At 36.9% G+C, this 27,520-nt stretch overlaps 3 protein-coding genes across 3 annotated transcripts; 1 reads left to right on the top strand and 2 right to left on the bottom strand.

The window, feature by feature from the left end:
- The first annotated feature begins 55 nt into the window (after positions 1–55).
- On the top strand, positions 56–6,955 carry LOC140752688 (uncharacterized). Its single transcript, XM_073087018.1, has 5 exons — positions 56–305; positions 1,373–1,508; positions 2,591–2,785; positions 3,296–3,604; positions 4,641–6,955. Exons 1-5 carry the CDS (start codon positions 147–149, stop codon positions 5,459–5,461), a joined length of 1,620 nt encoding a protein of 539 aa, XP_072943119.1. The 5' UTR covers positions 56–146; the 3' UTR covers positions 5,462–6,955.
- Positions 6,956–10,466: 3,511 nt separating this feature from the next.
- LOC140752682 (uncharacterized) lies at positions 10,467–16,466 on the bottom strand. The gene is made up of 5 exons (XM_073087010.1): positions 16,220–16,466; positions 15,324–15,471; positions 14,753–14,941; positions 12,568–12,714; positions 10,467–11,717 (listed from the first exon to the last, which is right to left on the bottom strand). Exons 1-5 carry the CDS (start codon positions 16,367–16,369, stop codon positions 10,573–10,575), a joined length of 1,779 nt encoding a protein of 592 aa, XP_072943111.1. The 5' UTR covers positions 16,370–16,466; the 3' UTR covers positions 10,467–10,572.
- Positions 16,467–17,127: 661 nt separating this feature from the next.
- LOC140752715 (uncharacterized) lies at positions 17,128–27,144 on the bottom strand. The gene is made up of 9 exons (XM_073087048.1): positions 26,977–27,144; positions 26,116–26,164; positions 25,428–25,607; positions 24,660–24,800; positions 24,082–24,217; positions 22,662–22,859; positions 21,111–21,335; positions 20,115–20,315; positions 17,128–19,266 (listed from the first exon to the last, which is right to left on the bottom strand). Exons 1-9 carry the CDS (start codon positions 27,045–27,047, stop codon positions 18,143–18,145), a joined length of 2,325 nt encoding a protein of 774 aa, XP_072943149.1. The 5' UTR covers positions 27,048–27,144; the 3' UTR covers positions 17,128–18,142.
- Positions 27,145–27,520: the final 376 nt, after the last annotated feature.

Here is a 27,520-nt window from a genome sequence, read left to right as displayed (position 1 = left end):
AATAATATTGAATGTCTGCTGCATTTAAAAATCTACCTATATACTATATAGTCTGTGACCAAATAAACAAAAGTCAACTCGTGCCCGTCACGTCATGGCGTTCAATCTTTTTATCGCTACGAAAACGTAAATAAGAAAATAAAATAATGGATGATTTAAAAACGGAGAAGCCGGAGAGCATGTTATTTGATAAGTGCAAGTGTTGTTTGGGCGATGGAGAGTTGAAAGACATGTGGGCGGAGTATTTTTCTGGCGGGAGAAAAGAAATTTACGGGGAGATGCTAGCCGAATGTTTCGATTTAACTGTGAGTTAATTATATAACTAGTTTCATTATTTTCGTATTTTAATAGGTTATTGTTAGGTAATTGTTAAGTGGAATGAGTTTGGGTTTCATATATTTGGAGTTAGGTCCAAAATCTGCCTTAGTTTCAATGATTGTTGCCTTAGTTTCAATGTACGTTACTTCTGCCTTATAAGAGCAATGTTAAGCGCTGCTGTGTTCTCGTTTGAAGGGCGAGGTAAGGGAGATTCAAAGTCGACGACAGATAGTACTCTAACCCTATCTGGGGATTTGATTACAGACGTCAGTCACCACTTACCATCATGTAGACTGCATGCTACTTCTATGTTCTAAAATATGTACGAAAATTGTTAAGTAATACTTTAAACATAGATTAGTAAAGATTACTCTCTCCTAACAAGAAAATGTAACCTTTTGACAATTGCCACCGTCATCTATTTTCTTGTTTAAAAATTATTAAAAAAATGTAGTTTTTAGATCATTTACGAAAGAAACGATATTTCTTAGCACTTTTTCTTCGATTTCGTGTCTTAACTGCACAGTGTTCCGCGTAAATTACACCATGACAGCCATTAAACGTCTGACAGACTTGTCAGCCGTCTGACAGACTTGTCAGCCGTTTAAGTAATTTAATGGCTTCCTTCAATTACAAGGTGGTGAGATATCTATTCTTATCTATGACTTTAAAATGAAGGTGGTAAAACTGTACAACCCTGAGGTTTGACTCCTGTTTTTACCTAACAACAGCAGTGTTAAGCGCTGCTGTGTTCTGGTTTGAAGGGTGTGGTAAGGGAGACATCCTTTCGGGGTGTTCCAGCTTAGTCCTCATTTGTAGCATCTGTGACCAAGCTCAGGTAGAAATTTAATCTCATCTGGGATTGATTACAGATGCCCAGGCGGCAGTAGCCACTTACCATCAGGTGGACTGTATGCTCGTCTGCATATTATAAAACATAATATATGAAATAAGCATTACCATAGTAATTATGCTTTAACATTAAAATAAATACACAAACACTATGCCTTGAATGTCAAAAAGTCCTTATAAGTAATGTTAAATATTGTTCCAGGTTAAACATACAATACAGATGGACAGTCACTTGGAACAAATATGCGACTCTTGCATATGCAGGCTGCGTGACGCACTCGACTTCAAGAGAGAGGTGATAGCGTGCGAGCAGTTGCGATACGAGCACCTTAATAATGGTATGATATGCTTAAATCTAGAAAGCTAATCATATTTTTTTAACGTAAAATGCTATACATTAGTCGATAGGACTAACATGAACTTCAGTCCTACAAAATGGTGGTAGTAACACCCTCAACACTATTCCCACAGCCATTCCCCAAAACAACTCACAGGCGACAGATTTGGCACAAAAAATGAAAGAGCTACCACTATTCTGAAGAAAGATATAGCAGAAACACTTGACAGTGTTGAAACGACTAACATTAGCCTTCTAGGGTTAACACAGGAGAAGCAGTGATAGCCTAGTGGTTAAAAAACTTGGTCTCTTTTTCGAAGGGTCTGAGGTTCAAGTCCTAAGATAACCTTTGATTTTTTGAAGTTATTTGCTTATTAGAAATTAATTATCACTTGTTTAAAGGGTGAAGGAAAATATTGCAAGAAAATCTGCATACCTGAGAAATCTAAAGACAAGATTTTGTAGGTATGTGAAGTCTACCAAATGTCCAGCGTGGTGGACTATGACTAATCCTTCTCACTCTGAGAGGAGACCTGTGCCCAGCAGTGGGACAGTAATGAGTTGATGATTGACTGCACGGGCAAAGTGCGCATTGGTAGACTTCACATGACTTCGAAAACTATTTTTTTTCTTAGGCATGCAGGTTTCCTCACGATGATTTCTTTCACCGTTTAAACATGTGATAATTAATTTCTAAAACTACATAACTTTGAAGAATCAGAGGTGCGTGCTTAGGATTTAAACCTCGAACCCCTTGATAAAGAGGCAGAGATCCTTAACCACTAACACTGCTTATATATTACCACATTTTTATTACCTTGACCTGTATGTAACAGAATCTTTGAACTAGATTTTTACTCACTTTGTAATGAAAGTTCAGATTAATTCATAATTTTGAACAATTAACAAGAAACGTTGATAATATATGGTTTTAATAATTTCTTTCCACTCTATTCATCGGGATAGTCAGGATTTACGGTTTCCTTGTGCGATTTCAGTGTCGGTTTTTAGTTTTTTTAAACTATAATTTTAATCAGATATGTTTAACTTTAAAGTATTGATATAATTTTTTAATGTTTTCAGGTCTTGACATAGAAATAAAGAGTGAAGCCACAGATGATGATGAACCTTTAGACAATGTTGCAATGGAAGCGGAGGGGAATGATATAGAGCAATATGTGGTGGATTATATTGAGGAGGATGGTACGGAGTGTAGCTACGAAGTGCAGACATTTGAAGATGTTCAGTATCTGGAGTTTGACGATGTGGATGTTGATGGTGAGTGCGATTATAATACAGGGTGAATTTTTCAAATAGGCCTTCAGGGCCAAATCTGAAACTATAAGGATTAGCGAAAAATGCTGAAAGGAGTTACGAGGCCGATTTTAATAAGAACTAAAACAGCATCATTGCTTTTTTTAAATATCTTTTTCCTAACGATGGTAAGTGCCTGTGGATATCTGTAATCAACCCCATAAGATCCTATCTTAGGTTGGACACAAGTGTGTAGCTACCCTTAAGGGATTAAGTGAATCACTTCATATAAACGGTTTGAAGTGTGTGGTAAGGGAGACATACTTATCCGAGGTGTCCCAGCTTAGTCCTCAGGGGTAGTGGCGCTTATGGCCGACCTCAGGTATAAAACTAATCTCATCTGAGGTCGATTACAGGTGTCCAAACAACAGTTTCCACTAAGAATCAGATGGCTCGCATGAAAATTTTCTAATTTTTATACCATTTCACATAAATATTGTTATATTTAGTCTACAATTTTACAAATTCAATCAGTGAAAGAAGACATGGAAACCTCAGCAGAGCTGACTCAGAACTCCACCACCAATTTAAGACACACAGAATTTAAACAAGACTTAACTAAAATCCAAAAATCACAAATAGAGGATGAACCGAAACGAAAATGGCCTCAAAAACGAAAAAAACATGAGCGATTGAAGATATATAAACAGTACACTAGAGAAGATATGTTGAAGGCGTTAGACTCTGTGAAAGACAACAATTTGAGTATATCAGAAGCAGCTAAGAAGTTTAAGATCCCGAGGAAAACGTTGACAGCGAAGCTACGTGAGGCTGAACAATCTGGTAAGGTTTATATCATCATTATCGTCCCACAGCTGGGCACGGGTCTCCTCTCAGAATGAGAAGGATAAGGCCGTAGTCCAACGCGCTGGACAAGTGCGTATTGGTAGACTTTACCTTTGAAAACTTTTGTCAATTATCTACACTAATATTATAAAGAGGAAAACTTTGTTTGTTTGTTTGATTGTAATGAATAGGCTCAATAACTACTGGACCGATTTTAAAAATTCTTTCACCATTCGAAAGCTACATTATCCACGAGTAACATAGGCTATATTTTATATGAAATATATTTGATAAATAGATTTTGAGGCGGTACAAAGTTTGCCGGGTCAGCTAGTTTTTTATAATATAGAGGAAGCGAAGTAGCATAGTCTACTTGATGGTGAGGCTGCTGCCGCCGATGGACATCGGGAAGCCACCCCAGGTAAGATTGGATTCCTATCTGAAGTTGGCCACTAATGCAGTGCTACCCCTGGGAACTAAATTGGAACGTTTCGGAAAAATATGTCTCCCTTTCCACAACCTTCAAACCAGAACACACAAGTGTTATAACAATGTTACACAGTGTAGGTGCAGCTAGAGTCGAACCACAAACGGTTCTACCACCTTCAAAAGCTCTGCTGTGTTCAGATTTGTAGGGTTTGGTACGGGAGTCATACTGATCGGAAGTGTTCCAATTTAGTCCTCAGGGGTAACACCGCATTAGTGGCTGACCATAGGTATAATTCAAATCTTATCTGGGGTTGATTACTGATTTCCATCGGCAGTTGCTGCATACCTTTAGGGGAACTGCATGCTTTTATTCTACTTTATCACTAGAAAATAAATCTTGGTACTTTATTATTATAAAATAATTATAGTCTAAAAACCTTGATAATTGTTTAAAATTTTAAATTAATTGGACCGTTCAAAGTGGGTAAAAATCGTGTTCAAAGATTCTGTTACATACATACAGGTCAAACTAATAAAAGCGTGGTAAAAAGGTTGTTTTGACTAATTATAGCTTTTTCTATTAACTGAAAACATTGCCTTCCAGATTCCAAAGAAAAGCAGGACAAGGCGACACGGTACTTCAATTTCATAGATGAAGTCAAAAAAATCCTAACTTACACCAACGCAGTGCCCTTCAAAACGAAATCAGCGAGATACTTCTGTGCCTACTGCTCAACAGATGGACCTTACTTCGAAGAACCGGATGATCTAAGAGTTCACACGAGAACTAAACATGTGGATGATAGGACGAGGAATATAGAGTTGGCGCTAAGACCTCAGTGGCAAAATGAGGTGTTAAAAATGGATATTGATGCCTTACATTGTACGGTTTGTTGTACTATACTACCGACTTGGAACAAAATGTTCTCACATCTAGAAGACACACATAATGTTCCCTTAGACGAAGCCTACACAAGAGTAATACCGTATATACTAAAGCGGGATCTAAAATGTGCTCTCTGTAACGACAGTTTCCCAAATTATCACCATTTAGACAGTCATATGAATACACACTACTCGAGTTATATATGCCAGGACTGTGGAGATACGTTTCTGTCTTCAACGAGGATGAACAAACACATAAAAGTGCATATGACCGGACGGCATCCTTGTGAAGTGTGTGGCAAGGTGTTTACGTTAGAAAAATATAAGCAGAAGCATTTCGATCATGTGCATAAGCAAGAGCATAATATCAAATGTTTGTATTGCCCGGAGAAGTTCTATGGGACGTTTCAGAGACATTTGCACGTGATGGAACGACATAAGGAGAAGATTAAAGTGACTACGTGTGAGCTATGTGGGCTACGGTTTGATTGGAAACCGTACTACCATGCCCATATGCGAAGGAAGCATAATATTGTGTGATTGTTAGTTAGATTTTGTAGTAATATATTGACTTTGTTAACGATAATTGTTATTTAGGGTTGCATAACCAAAGGGTCAAAGACCCCATTACTAAGCCTCCGCTGTCTGACCGTCTGTCACAGGGCTTTATTCCTGAACCGTAATAGATAGACACTTGAAATTTTTACAGAATATGTATTAGGGTGGTCTCTATAACAACATATACTAAAATTAAATAATTATAGTTTAAAAACTAAAAACCATACTAAAATCGTTCAAGGAAAATCGTTTATCCTGATGAGGAGAATGGGATAAAATTTATTAATATCGTGTATTGTCATCGGTTCTTGATAATTTTTCAAAATTTTAAATTAATCGGACCGATCAAAGTGGGTAAAAATCGAGTTCAAAGATTCCGTTACATACATACATACAGGTCAAGCTAATAAAAGCGTGGTAAAAAGTTTAAAAAAGAAATGGTGGTCGCAATAAAAGAAATTTGTTATTTTTCGGTGTTTTTTGTTTTATCTATTGAACCGTAAGGATGTTTGTTCACTGCACCGCCACCGAACCGATACCGAGATTTATTTCGTGCCGATTTTAATATGTCGTGACGGCGATAGTTTGTCCACCGCGACCGATATCGGCGGTTTATTTTGTTCATGTTGTCACGCGTGTGACGGCAGTGTAGGTACAAGTTCCAATGTGTTTTACATTGCCGACACATCGGCCCGACAAAAACTCGGTGCCGATCTAGCGATCACGCCGATCTACTCAAAATATCGGCGGCCGGGATGACGGTGCTCGGGTGACGGACGTGCGGTGGACAAGCGGCTATAGTAAATGTATGTACGCTACTTCGGCGCCGTCATTAATTATCGGTATCGGCTCGGTTGCAGTGGACAAACAGCGTTATAGGTAGACAGTTCACATTTTCAAAATGCATTTACTCCAATGGCTGTTATAACAAATACTAAAAATAAAAAAATATATTAAAATATGATGATACGGAGCCCTCTGTGTGCGAGTTCGACTGAGACTTGGCCTATTTTTTTATTGAGGTAATGAATTAGTATGCAGTCCTCCTGATGGTAAGTCACTGCAATGGACATCTGTAAACAATTGCATATAGAACAGCTTCTAACTGAAGACCGTTTCTATCAGACGCATTCTTAGATTAGTAAAGATTACTCACTCCTAACAAGAAAATGTAACAAGTGTGGCGATCCCGCTACTCGTCAAGAGATGTCGCCACGAGTATTCTGAATCACGCTATGGAAGTTTTCTAAGTATCTGGCATATATACAAGTTCCGAACTGAGACTGTCGGAGCACGGCCGCTCCCCGGGCATGATCACCTAGCCCGGCGGGAGATCTCCCTTTGCCAAACCAGTTTTGACAATTGAAATTGTCACTACCATCTATTTTCGTGTTTGAAAATTATTAAAAAATGTAGTTTTTAGATCGTTTACGAATGAAACGATATTTCTCCGCGCTTTTTCTTCGATTTCGTGTCTTAACCTTAACTGCGCATGTCAGCATTGTTTCGCGTCAAATTACAACATCACAGCCATTAAATGGTTGACAGAATTATCAGCCGTTTAAGTCACTTAATGGCTTCCTTCAATTACAAGATTTACAAGGCGGTGAGATATCTATACTTATCTATGGATGCCATAGATTAGTAAAGATACTTCGCCGCCTTGAAATTGAATGAAGCCGCAAATGGCTTATTTTAATAAGTTCTTTTTTTGAATTCTTGACAAGTAAATACATTTTTAGGGAAAATTTACGAATAAATAACTAATGCTGCGTAATTTACATAATAAATAAATAATTTATAATAATAATTTCAAATATTTTAGGGACATTTTAGCACGGAGACGTGGCAAAACTTTTTTACGCAACTATTTCAATTCTCAAAACTGGGTACATTTTCTTGTTAGGAGTGAGTAATCTTTACTAATCTATGATGGATGCATTGATAAGATCTAGATCTAGATCTAGATGGTCGCCTCATATTTAAATCGGTTAACACCACCCTTCCATCAAATCAAACTGCTTCCAGCTTACTAAAAACAGACGTGACGGTGGTATAGTCCACGCCTTGCTAGTACGCTCTGACGTTGTTGCGAGCATGTGTAGTCATACAATTTGCTATGGCAACGCGATTCATTTATATGTTCAGAGCGGACTAGCAGCTTTACGCGGACTATACCTTCTTGAGCCATGTTCTTCCATTAAATTTACATACAACATACAATTTCCATTTTAAATATTATTTCTACAATTTAGTAATATCTAAACTTATTAATTATTAAATTTTATGTATATGTGTATATAAATAAATTGTATTAAATGGTTTATATTGTTTTAATCACCACTGCTGGGCACGGGTCTCCTCTCAGAATGAGAAGGATTAGGCCATAGTCCACCGCGCTGGACAAGTGCGTATTGGTAGACTTCACATACCTTTGAGATTTTTTTTTATAAATCTCAGGTATGCAGGTTTCCTCACGATGTTTTCCTTCACCGTTTAGCAAGTGATAATTCATTTCTAATACGCACAAAGTTTGAAAAATCAGAGGTCTATTCTAATCAGAGGTCTAGTCAGAGGTTATGCCTGGGATTTGAACCTCTAACCTGGACCGAGAGGCCGTTTCTTAAGCACAAGGCTATCACTGCTTATTGATTAGTAAATTACCTACTGTTAAGCAGTGCAACTAATATTCAATCCATGGTTAAGTATACATATATATATATATATATATATTTGTATATATATATATATATATATATATATTTGTCCTGCCAAAATAGTTTTTTATAATATATAAGTAGCAGACGAGCATGCAGTCCACCTGATGGTAAGTGGCTACTGCTGTGTGGACATATGTAACCAACCCAGATAGGATTAGATATTCCTGAGGTCGGCCACAGATGCGCCTCTACCCCTGAGGACTAAGCTGGAACGCCTCGGAAAAATATGTCTCCCTTACCACAGTAGTGCTCAACGCTGCTGTTATAACAGAAACAGATGTGGCGGTGGTGCCGCCGGGGTCGAACCAAAGGAATTCTACCACCTTCAATAGGTATAAAGGAAAACGTGTTGCTAATAAAACAACTTTAATGCTAAAATTAGTTTTATAATAAAATAAAATAACCTAACCTAACCTAACCTAAACATATTTTAAATAACTTATCATCCTAAAATTAAACTTGAAACCCTATAGTCATATTATTACTTTCCTTTCTTCCTGTACAACTTATTTTCTAACTTAAATGCTAATATTTTACGCTCTAGTATTGTAGCAAAGACTTTTATTGAAGAAAATTCATCTCTACCTAAGAAGCATAAGGGCTGATACCAAAATTAGCTGAAATTCACTTGTCGATTCCGTGTTTTGCCCGTTTTGTTATATAATTTTTGGTTATATAAGTTTAAAATATAAAACGATTTTGATATAATATAGTAGATAATTTTATTTTCGCCCGTAAAAACTCGTTGTTTTCAGATACCGGCCCTTATAGTTATCTATCAATCCAACAGTTATCAATGTAACAATAGTAATATCGTAAGTCGCCAAGAGATGGCGTCAACATGAGGGGCAGCCTTAATCACGCTATCGAAGTTTTCTAAACATCTTTAAATATAATAAATACTTGATAGCTATTACATACGAGTTTTGATTTTATTAGAAAAAAACTATGTAATTTAGGCTTTTTCGAAAGACAGCATATCATGTCGCTTTAAACTGAGTTAAAAGCACGGCATATGCAAGTCCGTATTTCTTATATTAGATTTGTCTTTACCAAAATAGTATCCAGTTAAATTCCTGCATACTAGACATAAAAACTTAGCGTGAAGCAGTTTGTTTTGGTGTGTGGGTGTGGATGACTGATTTACTTGCGACCATCTTATAGTCTGATTCATAATTAGGTGTCCAAAATGTAAACAAAGGTGTTGACATATCAAGAAAATGTGTATCAAATGGTAGTTTCTTATTTTTGACGATATTAAATTAATACAACAATAATAAAATAATAATCTAGATAAATTAAGGTTAATTCACATTTTTTAATATTTATATTGTCTCCATTTCGTTCCATACAGTAATAATAATAAAAAACAAGGTTTATGGTAGAAAATTAAAATGGTAACACAATCAGAATCCAAAATATTTCTTGTGCCGTCATTTTTAAGTTTCGTAGCTGATGTTATTCATTTTTGTGACTGTGATCGAACTCGAATGTTTTCTCGTTTTCATAGCGCATTTATTAAATTGTGTATAGTTGTTTAAGTTTTCGTTTTTTGTTGAGTTTGTTACAGTTTTTGTTTCTTGTTAATTTTGACAGTGACATTTCTTTGTTTACATTTAGGACACTTAATTATGAATCAGACTATAGTCCTCGTGTCAAATGAATGGATTGGCTCTAGGCAACATGTATTTAACCAATTTTCTGTGAAAACTTCTTTAGCAGCGTTGTACTCTTTTTGTGATGGCTAGGAAATGTTAAACTCGCGTAAGACATGTGGTCTGATCGAAAATTCGTAAGACTGATATAAATTGTCATGTTTGTGTACGATAGTGTAATAAATAAATATTATATTTTACCACATAAATGATAGTACTTTTAACTGATAATTTGTGCAAAATTATTCCCAAAATATAAAAAATGCACAACATTAAGTTTTCCCTTCTGCCGACACTCTCGGTGTGCAACTGAGTTGATTTTTTTTACAAAAATCTACAACTTGATGAAATAAACAATTTATTATTTACCAATTAACCTTCAAGCTAAGCATATGCCTGCTGTTCTACACCCTCTCCCAATCACCAGAGTATAATAATGATCATCATCAACCCATTACTGTCCCACTGCTGGGCACGGGTCTCCTCTCAGAATGAGAAGGATTAGGCCATAGTCCACCGAGTTGGACAAGTGCGTATTGGTAGACTTCACATCTTTTCATAACATATTTGTAAAGATCTCTCAGTTACGAAAGTTTCCTCACGACGTTTCCTTCACCGTTAAATCAAGTGATAATTAATTTCTAATTCGCAAACTTTTATCTGACATTTGTACCTCGGACCTCACGTTCGAGTTAAAATTTCAACGTTAACGAAATAACTATTGCAACACATTAATATAATCCAAATGATGTGTCTTCATATGCCCCTTCAAACTGCAATTCTGTACGAAAGCTTGCCCACAAACCACACAGGAGTACCTCCTATCATTGTTATGTATCCTCATATGTTCTTTCAGCGTCTTATTCCTCGCGTACGACTTCTTACATACCGTACATTCATATGTTTTCTCACTGCTGTGTTTCGCCATATGTATCTTCAACTCGGTATTCGTGTAACACTTGTATGAGCATATCTGGCACTGTACGTCTCTCACGTCGAGATGCATACGTTTCATATGCAATGATAGCCCGTAACGCCGTCTGAACACAGAATCACACACATTACACTTATAGACTAGAGGCGCTAGACCATGCGCTTCGACCATATGCTTGTGTTTATTAAAGAAGTCCGCGAAACGTTCCGGACACTTGGGACACTTATTCTTCTTCAACATCTTGTGTACCGAGTCTACGTGAGAGCGGAACTTGTGTCGAGTGTCGTACACCTTCTTGCAGCTCTCGCACGGGAATCTACCGGTCTCGTGAGTGTATTTCATATGGACTTTGAGGCGTTGTTTCGTCACATAACCAGCACCACATTGGTCACACACAAAGTTACGGTAATGCACGTTCATATGACGTTCAATAGCGCCGAAAGTCTCGAAATTACACCCACAACACTGACACTCAAATTCATTAGTCGGCGACATCTTAAACGGTAAAACTCTATCACCAAAATCGAGGTGCATTTCCTTATTGTGTACTCTCGTTAAATGCGTCTTCAGTTCGTTCAAATTCGGCATATTTTGATGGCAAAGCGTACACTTCAGATTCTGAACATACACGTAGACAACTAGACAATCCGCTGTGAATTTCTTCAACAACTTCTTCAGGCTAGTCTTACACCCATCGCTGTCCTGATGGTGTCGTAGAATCTCGAAGGTTTCGCATATCTTCCTACAGTACAGACAAGGGAAACCCGATCGAGTCTTCGATTGGAAGGCCGTTGCGTTCGAGTTCTCTAAGATTGTGATCACGTTTGTTGTGTGCGCTATTTTCTCTGTTATGTATATTCTGGAGCCCATAGCGTTCGTGTATCCTTCTGTAAACATGCTTTGGATGGTTTGGGCTTTGATTGTCCTGTCTGGAAGTAAAATTAGGAAAAATAAAATATATGTTAAAAAGAAAAACATTATGGTATGAAAAACGTTATATAGGAGTAGCAGTGGATCATGGAGTTTCTCTGATGGTAAGTGGCTGATGCCACTTATAGATCTGTAATCAACTCCAGATAAGATTAGATTCCTATCTGAGGTCAGCCTCTGCGCTGCTACCCCTGAGGACAAAGCTGGAATAACTCAGAAAAGTATGTTAATATGTAAATTCTTACTGTAACACCAACACAGCAACGTTTAACACTGCTGTTATAACAGAAATAGGTGTGGCGGTGGTGCCGCCGGAGTCGAACTACTGGGTTCTACCACCTTTAATTGTTCACCATTGTTTCGCTAACCAAGGATCGGAAATCGACAATGTCTTGTATGAAGAAATTATCAAATGTCAATCTTTCGTAGCCATACATTGGATAGATTGGTTATTAATGACGGACCTTTATAATCTAAAATCATCATTTACATGTATATCTGACCGGGGATCGAACCCGAAAACCACGCGTGTTTGACAACCGCTCCACTCATTTACATATCTGTCTGGCAGGGGATCGAACCGGGACCAACAATTGTGTGACAAACTTCATCAGCTTAAAATTATGGTGAATAGGATACTTGTAGGCAAGCGTTATCCAAGGGTGCATCTCACTTTTACATCAGGTATAGTTTGCGCCAAAATGCTAGTCCGCTCTGAAGTTGTGTAGTCATACAAATTGCTGTGGTGACGCGATTCATGTCTATATTCAGAGCGGACTAGCAGTTTTACGTGGACTATAACGTTGCAGCCAAACGCAAGCCTATAGTAAGTGAAAAGAGTTACCCCACCTTTCAAGTTGTCGAGCTGCAGCGCAAACTCCCTGCATATGTAGTGCAGGGTGCGCCTGGTCGGCAAGGGGGGTAGCTTCGGGAAGCGAGCCAGGAGCCGCTCTTCATCCGTCATGGCCGCTTGCACTTTGATCAGCGGCGTTGCATCTGTAACAAAAATAATTATATTTCAACAAAATTGTGACATAAAATTCAATTAATAATTTATTAAGGTTGTTTAAGATACAAATGGGAATATAACCTATACTCTGATTCATAATTAGGTGTCCAAAATGTAAACAAAGGTGTTGACCTATCAATAAATTACGTAAGAAATAGTAGTTTTTATTTTTGTCGATATTAAAGTAATACAACAATAATAAAATAATAATCTAAATAAATTAAGATTAATTCACATTTTCTAATATTTATATCACCTCAATTTCGTTTCATACAGTAATAATAATAAAAAACAAAGTTTATGGTAGAAAATTAAAATGTGATCATGGTAACACAATCGAAATCCAAGACATTTCTTGTGCTGTCATTTTTAAGTTTCGTAACTGATATTATTCATTTTCGTGATTGTGATCGAACTGTAATGTTTTCTCGTTTACATAACGCGTTTGTTAAATTGTGTATATTTGTTAAATTTTAGTTTTTTGTTGAGTTCAAATTCTGAACATACACGTAGACAACTAGACAATCTGCTGTGAATTTCTTCAGCAACTTCTTCAGGCTAGTCTTACACCCATCGCTGTCCTGATGGTGTCGTAAAATCTCGAAGGTTTCGCATATCTTCCTACAATACAGACAAGGGAAACCCGATCGAGTCTTCGATTGGAAGGCCGTTGCGTTCGAGTTCTCTAAGATTGTGATAACGTTTGTTGTGTGCGCTATTTTCTCTTTTTACAGTTTATGTTATTGTATGATATGTTATGTAACAAAGTTTATGGTAGAAAATTAAAATGTGATCATGGTAACACAATCGAAATCCAAGACATTTCTTGTGCTGTCATTTTTAAGTTTCGTAACTGATATTATTCATTTTCGTGATTGTGATCGAACTGTAATGTTTTCTCGTTTACATAACGCGTTTGTTAAATTGTGTATATTTGTTAAATTTTAGTTTTTTGTTGAGTTTGTTAAAGTTTTAGTTTCTTTTTAATTTTGACAGTGACATTTCTTTGTTTACATTTTGGAGACCTAATTATGAATCAGACTATAAGTTTTCAGTCCGTCTGCCACAGACTATTATCTCTTGAACCAAAGAAAGCTACTTTGATTTATGGGCGGTAGTGATCACTTATCATCAGTTAGACTACATGCTTGTTTGTCAGGTGCGATCACAGCATGAGATTTTATTGTCACAGGGGAAATTTGGTTAAATTAGATAACTTCTTGTAGCGCATTTTAAACATTTAAAAACAAGTATATTTTAGTATTCATTGTAAAGTCTGGCATATCCTCTCCGCTACCTCCGCGGCAGAGAGAAATCCATGCAAGGTTTCCCCATGAAAAAAACTGACAAGTGCGAGTCTACGGTACTCTACGGTTTTGGGGGAAAGGAAGGTTATGACCCCTGTGACCCCCACTTATGAATCTACAATCTTATGAAACGCATGTTTAGGGATACATATGTTCATATGTAATAATTTATACTTCTTTCATATAAAAAAAGAGTGCATGTATGTAACAAGAAAGAAAACAAAAAAAAAGATTTCAGAATGATCGATACATAATATTTATGATACCAAATTAGAACTGTTATATCAATGAATCCCACCCTTTAAACATAGAGAGTAACAGTTTCCGTGACAAAATAGTTTCACCAATTTTTTCCATTCTGAGCGCGCCTAGAATGCTTAACTTTTTTTTTTTTTATAATATAGGAGTAGAAGACGAGCATGCAGTCCACCTGATGGTAAGTGGCTCCTGCCACCCATGGACATCTGTAATCAACCCCAGATAGGATTAGATATTCCTACCTGAGGTCGGTCACAGATGCGCCGCTACCCCTGAGGACTAAGCTGGAACGCCTCGGAAAAGTCTGTCTCCCTTACCACACCCTTCAAACCGCAACACAGCAGCGCCTAACACTGCTGTTATTAGGTAGAAATAGGTGTGGCGGTGGTGCCGCCGGAGTCGAACCACAAAGGGTTCTACCACCTTCAATAAAATAAAATCAGTTATCTACAATCCTTACCTTCATCATCATACTGATCATCATTATCATCATTGTCAAAGTCGTTATCGTTATCATTATCATCATTCATATCTGTTGGTTCCTGCCAATCATCACACGGCGACGGTGATCCACCTTCGGACTCCTTCTTCACCACCGTTTGAGGTTCCGACTTGATCTCCATTTGCAAGTCTGTTGAGGGTTCATCCACTGAAAAGATTTTAGATTTTGTATAGTTTTGAGGTGGTAGCAGTGATAGCCTAGTAGTTAAGAAGCTCGGCATCTCGATCGAGGGGTCCGAAGTTAAAATCCCAGGCGCAAAACCTCTGATTTTTCGAAATTATGTGCGTAGAAATTAATTATCACATGCTTAATTGGTGAAGGTAAACGGTGAAGGAAAACATCGTGAGGAGACCTGCATACATGAGAAATCTTAAAAAAAAGGTTTTCAAGGGTATGTGAAGTCTACCAATACGCACTTGGCCAGCACGGTGGACTATGGCCTAATCCTTCTCATTCTGAGAGGAGAGCCGTGCCCAGCAGCGGGACAGTAATGGGTAATGAACCTTACACTTAATAAATAAACACTTACTGCTCAAAAACACAGAGTTCTTCTCATCAAGTGTATCTGTGAGGTGGGTCTCGGAAGCTAGCACCAGCTTGCGGAAGTTGAGGGAGTCCCGCAGGCGGTCCACACACATCCCGCAGATCAGCAGACTCATCCTGGCACTGGTTGACAGCTGAAAGGCATTTAATATAAAATTTAACCAACTAGAAGGATATATAATGATGTTTGTTGAAACGTCGTAAAACCAATATGGTTTCACTGGAGAGCGCTACTGCCACATTTATTTCTGTTATAACAGCAGTGTTAAGGTACTGTGTTCTGGTTTGAAGTATGTGGGAAGGGAGACATATATTTTTGAGGTGTTCCAGTTTAGTCCTCAGGGGTTGCGGCGCATATGTTGTCGTCTTCGGATAAAAATCCAATCTTATCTGGGGTTGATTACTGATGTCCATGGGCGGCAATAGCCACTTATCTAATCAGATGGACTGCATGCTCGTCTGCTATTCTTATATTATAAACATTTTAAATGAAGTTATGACGAATTCAGCAAAAGAGGTGGTCAAAAATTAAATTGTTTTGATATTTATTGTTGTACATTTTTAGACCGATTACAATCACGTTACCCTTGAGGACTAAGTTCGAATGCTTATAAATGTGTCTCTCTTACACTCTTCAAACAAGAAAACAACCGTTAATACTGCTACAATAAGCCAGGAACATAATAATAAAGCCGCCACAGGCGAAAGGTTCTATTGGAACCGCAAACAAACACCAAAGTCTTACCACCTTTCTAAATTGATTAAATGTTTCGCTTCTACATATTCATTACACCCAAAATCGTAAAAGTTCTTTAACAATACTTTCTGTTCATAAATAAGTCATATAATATGCATATTAATGATTGTTGTAACAAAACTTACGTATAAATTGAAGCACTCTTGTAACAGATCGTAATAAACTTCGCTGACACCTTGGTTTTTATACTCTTTCATGAGATACCGGTGGTTACCCTCCGACCTACAGAACCTACATTGTCCGTAACTCCCCCAACTGTTCGAATGCCCCGTCATTTTTACGATTTTGTTACAATATTAATGTTTTTATTATCAACATTTGGTACGACGCGTACCAACAACTCTAGCATTGATTTTAGTTTGACAATCTTGACAGTTGACGTGACAGATTAGTTTAGATTTGTTTTTTAATAATGGGTTAAAAGCATGGATTCTGTCTTTTTGGGCCTATGTTTCGGGCTCCCGTCTTACGGTTTTGTGTTTTTGTTTTATTTTTGAAACTTGTTTAAAAAAAATAATAGAATTCAAAACGGCGGCTTTATTTTAATTTTTTTTGTTCGCATTAACAATTTCCCACAAGAGTGAGAAAATCTTTTTTTAATTTTTATGTAAATATTTTTTTATCTTAAACTTATGTTCAAAGAGTATAGTAACCAATATAATATGAACTTATGTTCTTGTCTCTTAAGATAAAAGTTAAACCAAAGACCAAAGGTACTTTCGATAACACTATCTCCGCTTGTTTTTAATGATGCACATATTGCTTTCAGTTTGAATCAGGGAATCCCAGTGAACAGATATAATATTTAATTTATCTAAATTTATTCAAAGCTGCTATGTAAAATCATTAAAATCGGCCCACCTAAGTCCATTTCTTCCCATTTATGTTCTTAAAGTTGTGGTATAAGCTCATTCAATGTCACTGCAAGTCCGGCTATAATGCCAGGAATTGCAAATTTAATAAAGGTTAAAAATAATTTAAGATTATGAAAAATGCCTGATATATTTTTCGTAGACATAAAAAACACATTCAATACTTTATAGTAACTTTAATAAAAATATTTACAACGTCCAACATTATTGTATGTACATATACAAGACAATTACAATTCAACAATCAATCTATTCAAGCTTTAACTAACAAAGATCTAAATATGTCTATCCCTAGTAAGCAGTTTGATTTTATTATTATATTTAAAAATCTATGCAAAAATTACTTTCATGACAACATAGATTAGTAAAGATTACTCACTCCTAACTAGAAAATGTGCCCAGTTTTGACAATTGAAATACTTGCGTAAAAAAGCATTGCCACGTCTCCGTCCTAAAATATCCCTAAAATATTTTAAATAATTATTTATTTATTATGTAAATTCATGTAAATTACGCAGTATTAGTTATTTATTCGTAAATTTTCTCTAAAAATGTTTTTATTTGTCAAGAATTCAAAAAAAGAACTTACGATAATTAGCCATTTGTGGCTTCATTCAATTTCAAGGCGGCGAAGTATCTTTACTAATCTATGCATGACAATTATACATCAACTTGCTAATACTGTCATATATAAAAACTATAGCACCTTCCTTATGCCCAGGAGAGGTCTATCTGTTCAGGTATACCTGCGCAGGGTAAAGTTTCCGGTAGACCGTACCGTGTATGGCTTACACATAGATTAGTAAAGATTACTCACTCCTAACAAGAAAATGTACCCAGTTTTGATAATTGAAATAGTTGCGTAAAAAAGTTTTGCCACGTCTCCGTGCTAAAATGTCCCTAAAATATTTGAAATAATTATTTATTTATTATGTAAATTACGCAGTATTAGTTATTTATTCGTAAATTTTCTCTAAAAATGTTTTTATTTGTCAAGAATTCAAAAAAAGAACTTACTAATAAGCCGTCTGTGGCTTCATTCAATTTCAAGGCGGCGAAGTATCTTTACTAATCTATGGGCTTACATTACATTCTTCTTAATCAACTACTCATACCTCTGATAACAGACATTATTTCCACTATAAACATTATTTTAGTCTAAAATATATTCCCCTATCATATAATAACGCCATGCTTGCTCCGCATATGCGCACGCCAGCTGCATTTCTGCACAAACGCAGCTCCACACTGCACACATTTAAACCGCCTATCATTCGCATGTATCCGCATATGCTCTCGTAACGTATGGCGTCGTTTATAACACTTATTGCACACGTCACACTGAAAATTCCTGACACCAGTGTGTTTGAGCATATGCGCATCTAGCATGTCCCTAGCAAAGAACTTCATATCACACTCCGTGCACGCATACTTCCTCTCCATTAAATGATCTCGTTTTCTATGTATCCTCAACGCGGATTGGCTGTTGAAGTTTCGATCGCATGCGTTGCACACAAATGTCAACGGTTTGACGTTATGCACTTTGATTAGATGCTCGATTTTACGATGATACGACTTGAATCTTTCGTAGCAATAACCGCATTTGCTAGCCATGTACGCCTGTTTGTGTACTAGGTTCTGATGGCAACGTAGCTGTCGTTGTGTGGTGTACACCTTTGAACATTGTTCGCATTTGAAATAACCTGTAACATGTCCACGGGAGTGACTGTGTAGTATCATACTGGATACGAAACCTGCGTTGCAGACAGTACACACGTAATTTGGGTAATGATTATTCAGATGAGTTTGTAGCACTTTGAAGTTGTTGAACACGTTATAACAGATGGAACAACGGAGCTCGTCGCTCTCAAACTTGAACGGTAAGATATGGTTTTTAATATCCGTGTGAACCCTAATGTTATGTTTATTAACAAAATGATTTAATAAACTCTCTAAGCTGTCGATATTAGACTCACAAACATTACACTTAAGGAATGAAATATCAAGTTTTACAAAATAGGAAGATGGTCGTTTTCCTTTAGTAAAATTCTTTTTCGTTTTCATATCATGTTTTGTTATCGTATGGGTCTTCAAATCCTCTGGTTTTTGGTATTGATGATCACAGAAGCAACATAGGTAGCCGCCGTCGCCATGGCAACGGATTGGAGTCGCGTTCGAGTTCTCCATGATAGCGTTGATGTTGGTTGTATGCTTCACCATTTCTAAGGAACCTTCTAGCGGTTTCTTCTTCACTGGCTGTTCTTCTCCGGGCTGCGGTTTTGTTGATCTGCCGTATTTCTCTGTGAAATAGAGTTTCTTTTTTATGATATAGGAGTAGCAGACGAGCATGCAGTCCACCTGATGGTAAATGGCTACTGCCCCCCATGGACATCTGTAATCAACTCCAGATCGGATTAGATATTCCTATCTGAAGTTGGCCACAGATGCGCCGCCACCCCTGAGGACTAAACTGGAACGCCTCAGAAAAGTCTGTCTCCCTTACCACACTCAAACCAGAGCACAGCAGCGCTACACTGCTGTTATAACAGAAATAGGTGTGACGGTGGTGCCGCCGGAGTCGCACAAAGGTTTCTACCACTAAATCATACCCATTTCAAACATAAAAAATAACATATTTAAAATTATTTTGTTGGTAGCGTGTTCTCTTAAACATGCATTATTTTCTTATCAATATTATGGTGTCGATTTTCAATGAGAATGTTACAAATACATATTAAAAAAAAATCCAAACGTCTGAAAATAAGTACTTATAAAGTCAAACAGCAAGTGAAATAAAAGTGTATATTTTAACAAAAAACAATGTGAGCCGTCACGGGACGCCTGGCAGATGTGAAACATCGACATTATTTTGTAAAAGTAATATGCAGAAAAGAACATATTGTGATAGGAACTAAATATGTCATAATGATAAAATAAAATATTACGATCCGCATGGCGACGCGTCGCCACACCGTAGACACTACTGCATATAGACTGTATATATACCATCGTATAGCGTGCCGACGCGTCGCCACGGCATGCGTCGCCACGCCAGAAATCGGTTTTACGTGCGGCTATAGATGTTTCACATCAAAAAGAAGAGTTTTTTTCTACTTATCATTATAATTATTATATATTTTTAACTTACTAATAAGCATCCCGAAGATGGTAGATCTCGGCACATTATAATGTTTAGACGCCTGTGTCTGAGTGAGCGTCCGATTCCACACATCGTCGACAGCTTTCCACAGGTTCTGTTCCGGGTAGAGCTTCGTCCTTTTTGATGCTGACTTGATGTTCTGAGCTTCTGTTTTGTTTGTTACCGGCTCTGTTTTTAATGGGATATGATCTGAAAATAATTTGAAAGCTGCTAAAATAACCCTTGTTAACCCTTTCTATACAGGTGGTAAAGCCCTTTGTGGTTCGACTCCGTCGGCACCACCGTCACACCTATTTCTGTTATAACAGCAATGTAGCGCTGCTGTGTTCTGGTTTGAAGTGAGGTACGGGGGATATACTTTCCGAAGTTCCAGCTTAGTCCTCAGGCGTAGCGGCGCATCTGTGGCCGACCTCAGGAATCTACTCTTCTATATCTGCAGTGTAATGTGTGCTGAAGTATGGTATGGGTCAGACATACTTTCCGAGGCTCCAGCTGTGGTCCTCCTCAGGTAGGTATCTAACCTTATCCGGGGTTGATTACAGATGTCCATGGGCAGCAGTAACTTACCACAAGGACTGCACGCTTGTCAGCTACTTCTATATTTTAAAATAAATTTTTAAAAATCAAAATCAATTTTTTGTTCACAATTTTTTACATTATATAAAAGTTATTGGAGCCAACCTGTTAAGCAATATTACATGCTTGTGTACATAAGCCCCGCTCTTCCAACATCGTACATTACATACAAAACAAATGATATTTCAAGTATTACAATACACAGTTTGTGTGTGTGTGTGTGTGTGTGTGTGTGTGTGTGTGTGTGTGTGTGTATGCGCGCGTGTGTGTGTGTGTGTGCGTGTGTGTGTTTGTGCGTGTGTGTGTGTGTGCATGTGTGTGTGTGTGTGTGCATGTGTGTGTGTGTGTGCATGTGTGTGTGTGTGTGTGCGTGTGTGTGTATGTGTGCGTAGTAAATAGAAGCCTTACTTTTCACAGCACTCGCTAGCACACGCACAGGCACTTTGTACCTCCTCGAAGCGCTGTTCTGTGACATTTGCCTGTTCACCACGACATCTACGGCCCTCTGTAGATCATCTGCTGTGTACTGCTTGTACTTCTTGGGTATCGTGCGTTTCCTTCTAGAAGACACTTCTTTGGTCCCTTCTTCTTGGATAGATTTATCTTGCAAGCATTCTATTTTCACTGTTATTACTAAAAGGTGAAATTTAAAGGAAATTGAAAAGAAAAAAAAAACGCTTTCTACACTCACAGCCCCACACTAGGACTCCCTGTATCGTGGGTGCCATGGACACACACAGAGACAAACACCCTGACATCATTCAGACATCTATCTGGCTGGGCAGGGCCGGATTTAGAGGTCTAGAGGTCTTGGGGCAACAAAGGAGTGGAGGCCCCCTGGCCCCAAATTATTTTCCGAATAAAATGAACAATTTTTTCAGTTGAGTTTTTCAATAAATATTTTATTGTCAAACGCAGGTAGATTTTTCTAGTATTCACGTTTGTACAAAGTACTCTAGATAAAGGTAAAACAGCGAAAAAAAAATATCAAAGGAAAAAAAAAAAATATTTTTTTTTACTAGTGTTTACTAGTCGGAATTTAAAAAAAATCCGACGTCTCTATTGTGGGGGCCCCTCTTTTGTGGAGGCCCCGGGGCAGCCGCCCCGGTTGCCCTCCCTTAAATCCGGCCCTGTGGCTGGGGATCGAACCCGGAAACCTCTGCGCTTCAGAGCGGTATGTGACCGCTCCGTCACGCGCTTCGTAAGCATTTTAAGTCGGAAAATATTTTCAATTAACCTATAAGACTATATATTTATAAAGAATTGGCCAAATGTGAGTCGAACTCGGCCATTGAGGGTTCTGTACCACCAAATTTTGAATTATTTTTAGTATTTATTATCATAGCCATAGAAGTAAATTCATTTATTATGATTTTTTACATGAAACATTTGAACATCTTTTAAGGTTCAATAGATTTATCGCTTTAGCGAAAAACGCCAAAAAATACGCGGTTTCTTCTTTTGCGACCCCCATTTATTTTCAATCTTTTTTTTTTATTTTTAGTATTTCTTGTTAAGTGGCCAGTATAAATAATAGTCTGTAAATCAAGTGCCTATCTACGAGTATTACGGTTCAAGATATAAAGCCGTGTGATAGACGGACAGACGAAGAGACCGGAAACCTTAGTAGTAAAGTTCCATTTTTACCCTTTAGGTACGGAACCCTAAAAAGCGTGTGCGTACTTTATGTAAACACGAGCTTTTGCCCGCGGCTTCGCTCGCGTTACGAATTAATATTTTCATCCCCTATTTTATCCCCTTGGGGGTAGAATTGATCAAAATCCTTTCTTAGCGGATGCCTACGTCATAACATCTACCTGCATGCCAAATTTCAGCCCGATCCGTCCAGTGGTTTGGGCTGTGCGTTGATAGATCACTATGTCAGTCAGTCACCTTTAAGTTATATATATTTAGAAGTACGAAATTATACTTCTAAGGCGTATAAGAAAAAAAACTTACCATTATCCTTAACTATCTCCTCATCATCAAGCTCTTTATCAACACTATCATTATATTTATCACTATCACTATCATCACATTGATTATCAATATTATCAATTTGATTATCATTATCATCCTCAAGATACTCTAGATTCAGGTACTCCGTTTGTATTTCTTCTACTTCGTCACACTCTTGTTTCAATTTATCATATTCCACTGAAAAAAATCATAATTATTCATAAATTTATTTGATTAGATTGATAAAGCAAAGAATGTCAAAATATTGTTCAAATTTTGTTGTCATCATCAACCTTATTATTGTCCCACTGCTGTGCACACTGCACAGGTGTCCTCTCAGAATGAGGTTTTAAGTTTAGGCTACACATAGTACCTTAATCAATAAAACATCATCATCATCATCAACCCATTACTGTCCCACTGCTGAGCACGGGTCTCCTCTCAGAATGAGAAGGATTAGGCCATAGTCCACCGCGCTGGACAAGTGCGTATTGGTAGACTTCACATACCTTTGAGTTTTTTTTTATAAATCTCTTAGGTATGCAGGTTTCCTCACGATGTTTTCCTTCACCGTTTAGCAAGTGACAATTAATTTCTAATCAATAAAACATTTTTATTTATTTTTATAGTCCACCGCTGGCCAATTGCACATTGGTAAACTTCACAGACTTTTGTGATTTTTTAAGAACTCTCAGGCATGCGAAGCGACAAATTTTCGTTTCCTCGCAATTTGTCGCTTCACTACAAACGATAATTAATTTACTAGTTATAGCAAATGGTAATTAATTTCTAATAGGCAAATAAATTTAAAAATCAGAGTGCATCTTTTGTTTGAAATAGGGACCTCGGGCCTTCCGAGCTCCAGTTGAGAGTCCGACATTCAATCATTTGAATCTACAAGAAATATTTTTATTATGTAACGGGCATTCACAATATGCGGTTTTTTAATTTCTTTATTGCGATATTTTTTTTTTTATAATAAATAAATAATAAATAATAATAAACTAATTCTAACATAAAAATATAAATTCTTGGAGAACAAAATGTGCGCTTTCTAATGATTTGAAGTAATAGGCCACAAAAAATGTTAATACGCGAAATGTTTAAATTAATGAATGGCAGGAACTCAACTGCTCATTACTTCCCAGAATTTGATTCTTATAAGCGACACTATCAGATATTGCAATAATACAGAGGTGTATTTTTTTTTTCAAAATGAATTCCTTCGATTCCCGGCTAAGGAAAAAGATATTTTAGAAAACTAATGATGCAGTTTTAGTTTTTATGAAAATCGGCCTCGTATTTCCTTTCAGCATTTTTCGCTAATCCTTATAGTTTCGGATTTGGCCCTGAAGGCCTATTTGAAAAAAATCACCCTGTGTATATCTTAATTTATAGATGTATTTGTGACGACTCTCACAGCTCTGTGCTTCAGTGCTGAGCAGCTGTTGAGCGGCGAGCAGCTCCGTCCTGAAGGAGAGCGCGTCGCGCAGCCGCCGCACGCACAGAGCGCAGATGTACTCCGTCATACATACGGGCTCTGGTGGCTTCACCCACTGCAACAATACGGAACCGTCAAAGCAGAACAACCAGTGAAGCGCTCACAGCTCGATACAGGCTACGGCGGCTGCACCCTCTGCAACACCGACTGAACCGTCAGAGTACAAGAAAAAACAATTTTGAACGTGGTACAGCCCCTTGAGGTTTGTCTCCGGCGGCACCACCATCACAACTATTGAAATTATAATAACAGTTTTATAATTCTATCTTGAATAGAATACTGCGCGGCAGTAGCCTCTTACCGTTACTTTTTTACAGATATTTAAATTTTATTTTTCAAGTTAGTCCTCAAAGTTAGCGGCGCACCTGTGGCCGATCTCAGGAATGTAATCTTATCTAGGGTTGATTGCAGACGTTCAAACGGCAGTAGCCGCTTATAACAATGTGGAATGCATGCTCGCCTGCTACTCCTATATTATAAAAAGATAACATACTCACTGTAAGTGCAAAGCACTCAACCAACATGTTCCCGTACACTTCTTTCTTGCCGTCACAACAGTATTCCTGCCACATGCTCTTCAGTTTATCGTTTTCTAAACAACACTTACACCTGGGGTTGTTGCCAAGCACTACAGAATTCTGGAAAATAATCAAATTAATATTTTTCAGTATGATTTTTTTAGATATTTTGCATTTTATTGTATTTATTATTATTACTACACTTGTATTAAATGTTTATAGCTTTGGTTAGTGTTACATTAAATTTTATATGTCTCATTTTATGTTGCCATTATATTATATGTTGTTTTTTGTGTTGCCATTTTATGTATCTTAAGTTTTCTATTTACCTATATCCCACTATTTTGTAAATAATTAACAAAATTTGTCGTTGTTATGTGTGTGTACAATGCATTTCGTAATAAAGTTATTTCTTTCTTTCTTTCTTTCTTTCATTTATCAGGTTATAATAAATACTTAGGGGAGGCCTATATCCAGCAGTGGACTCTTAAAGGCTGATGGATGGACGGATGGAGGGATAAATAAATACTAAGTTTTTTTTTTATATCTAAAACATGAACAAAACCTAAGTATATGTACAAGAGAAGAACAGGTTAACATTTTAATTTTTAATTTTATATAATTTAAAAAAAGGGATTCGACGTATGCAATTTCATGATCACACCCAATTTTATAGATATAAAAAAAAATTTAACTTTTTCAAAAGCCCAATTTCAAAAATAGTACAATAATAATAGTGTAACATACCTTGTTATTTTCAGTCTGTACATTATCTTCATCATCATCAATATCTTGCTCATAATCATCCTCACTATCAGCTGAATGGGAATAATCATCATTATTAATATGATTATCAACTTCAATATCTAAGGCCATTTTATCACAAGATTTGATTGTCATATTGCTGTCATATTCTGTTTTGAATGGCTGAAATGAATGAGATTTAATTGATGATACAATATTCCAAATGCATATGGATTGAATTTTAAACATGATGATGATGATGATGATGATTTGCAAGTACCCAAGTGAGTGGTAGAACCCTCTGTGGTTCGACTCCGGCGGCACCACCGCCACACCTATTTCTGTAATAACAGCAGTGTAGCGCTGCTGTGTTCTGGTTTGAAGTGGTAAGGGAGACATACTTTTCCGAGACATTTCAGCTTATTCCAGCGGTAGCGCATGTGTAGCTGATCTCAGGTAGGAATCTAATCTTATCTGGGGTTGATTACAGATGTCCATACATCAGTAGCCACTTACAATCACGTAGACTGCATGATCGTCTGCTACTCCTATTATATACTAATATACTTACTGGAGTCACATTAGTGGGGATAGCATCTTGTTTTAATTGTACACAACTGTCTTTTATAATAAATTCATAATTTTCGAAATGTAATGAACAAATCTTTTTATATCTAACATTTCCTCTTACTTTTGTGACTTTTATCCATTTATTTCTTGTCTTTTCATCAGTGGGAAAGCTGAAATAGATAGATTGTTTACATTTGAATATATTTATTTTAATATATAGAAACTCGGACTCTCGATCGAGGGGATCGAGGTTCAAATCCTAGGCACTCACCTCTGATTTTTCAAAGTTATGTGCGTATTAGAAATTAATTATCACTTGCTAAACAGTGAAGGAAAACATCGTGAGGAAACCTGCATACCTGAGGGATTTATAAAAAAAAACTCAAAGGTATGTGAAGTCTACCAATACGCACTTGGCCAGTACGGTGGACTATGGCCTAATCCTTCTCATTCTGAGAAGAGACCTGTGCCCAGCAGTGGAACGTTAATGGTTTGATGATATGATATTTATTTTACAAATTTTATTGTAGGACCAACAGAATGTACTTGAATTTAAAGAATACTGTATTACGTATTACTGCATGTGTGTACTTATATATGCATAAGAAGTAATAAAATCTATGAACTTGGTAGAACCCTTTATTGGTCTACCAACTTCATGGGTTCTGGCTTATATCAACTATTTCTGGCTAATTACAGCAGTGTTAAGCACTGCTGTGTTCTGGTTTGAAGAGTGTGCTATGGAGACATACTATTCAGAGGTGTTTCAGCTTAGTTCTTAGGACATTACATAGGTCTCTAATGTTATCTAGGGTTGATTACAGAATACAGATGTCCATGTGCACCAGTAGTTACTTGGCATCAGATGGGCTGCATGCCGCATACACCTTTGCCTCTTCAATCGTAATAAAAATTAAACACTACGGAATAGAATTTTCAAATTTCGAATACGTAAGGAATATCAACATTTGTTATTGGTTACCTGTAAAAATTCAAATTACATCCGGGGTATTTCTCACTCGTACATCCTTTGACACAACATGAAATTACCATTTTTTTAAAGGTTTAGTAGCATATTATTTTTGTAAAAAGCTACATGTAATTGTAAAATACATAAACGAGTATTGTTTTGACTTTTGACAAAGATTACACTTAGACTACTTCTACTTGACACTGACAGACTGTCAGGCTTATTCTTTGACACTGGTCACTGTCAGTGACAGTGACCAGTGTCAAAGAATAAGCCTTGCGTTCCATTTGCTGATTGAAATCAATATTGTATTGTATCTTGTATTAGTCGATATAACATAATATATGTTATATCGACTAATACAAGTTAATAGTAATTGGAACTAGAGTATTTCAGATTATGATTACATTAAGAACATGAAGAACAATTAAGAAAAGGGCTTCAAATCAAATCGACTTCATAAGTAAAAATATTATTCCAATAAATAAGCATAATAAAATTAGTTGTTAGTATCAAAGAGTAGGTATAGTAACCTATATAGGAAGTTGGCATGAAT

The sequence above is a fragment of the Epargyreus clarus genome, unplaced genomic scaffold (genome assembly GCF_041222505.1).
Source record: "Epargyreus clarus isolate Ecla_fem2 unplaced genomic scaffold, WU_Ecla_fem_2.2 ptg000025l, whole genome shotgun sequence".
NCBI classification, from domain to species: Eukaryota; Metazoa; Arthropoda; class Insecta; order Lepidoptera; family Hesperiidae; genus Epargyreus; species Epargyreus clarus.
Note: the sequence above shows the minus strand (reverse complement) of the source record. Positions and strands in the feature narration are given on the sequence as shown.

What these genes read in the sequence shown, in the direction of transcription:
- LOC140752688 (XM_073087018.1), top strand. Translation starts at nt 147, where the DNA reads ATGGATGATTTAAAAACGGAGAAGCCGGAGAGCATGTTATTTGATAAG. An exon ending in CCGAATGTTTCGATTTAACT is followed by an intron (nt 306 to 1,372) that starts GTGAGTTAATTA and finishes ATATTGTTCCAG; the next exon opens with GTTAAACATACAATACAGAT. An exon ending in ACGTGAGGCTGAACAATCTG is followed by an intron (nt 3,605 to 4,640) that starts GTAAGGTTTATA and finishes ATTGCCTTCCAG; the next exon opens with ATTCCAAAGAAAAGCAGGAC.
- LOC140752682 (XM_073087010.1), bottom strand. Translation starts at nt 16,369, where the DNA reads ATGACGGGGCATTCGAACAGTTGGGGGAGTTACGGACAATGTAGGTTC. An exon ending in TGATCAGTATGATGATGAAG is followed by an intron (nt 12,715 to 14,752) that starts GTAAGGATTGTA and finishes TTTTTGTTACAG; the next exon opens with ATGCAACGCCGCTGATCAAA. An exon ending in GCAGCTCGACAACTTGAAAG is followed by an intron (nt 11,718 to 12,567) that starts GTGGGGTAACTC and finishes TTTTACTTCCAG; the next exon opens with ACAGGACAATCAAAGCCCAA.
- LOC140752715 (XM_073087048.1), bottom strand. Translation starts at nt 27,047, where the DNA reads ATGGTAATTTCATGTTGTGTCAAAGGATGTACGAGTGAGAAATACCCC. An exon ending in TGTAATTTGAATTTTTACAG is followed by an intron (nt 26,165 to 26,976) that starts GTAACCAATAAC and finishes TATCTATTTCAG; the next exon opens with CTTTCCCACTGATGAAAAGA. An exon ending in GCTAGCGAGTGCTGTGAAAA is followed by an intron (nt 20,316 to 21,110) that starts GTAAGGCTTCTA and finishes AATTATTTTCAG; the next exon opens with ATCATATCCCATTAAAAACA.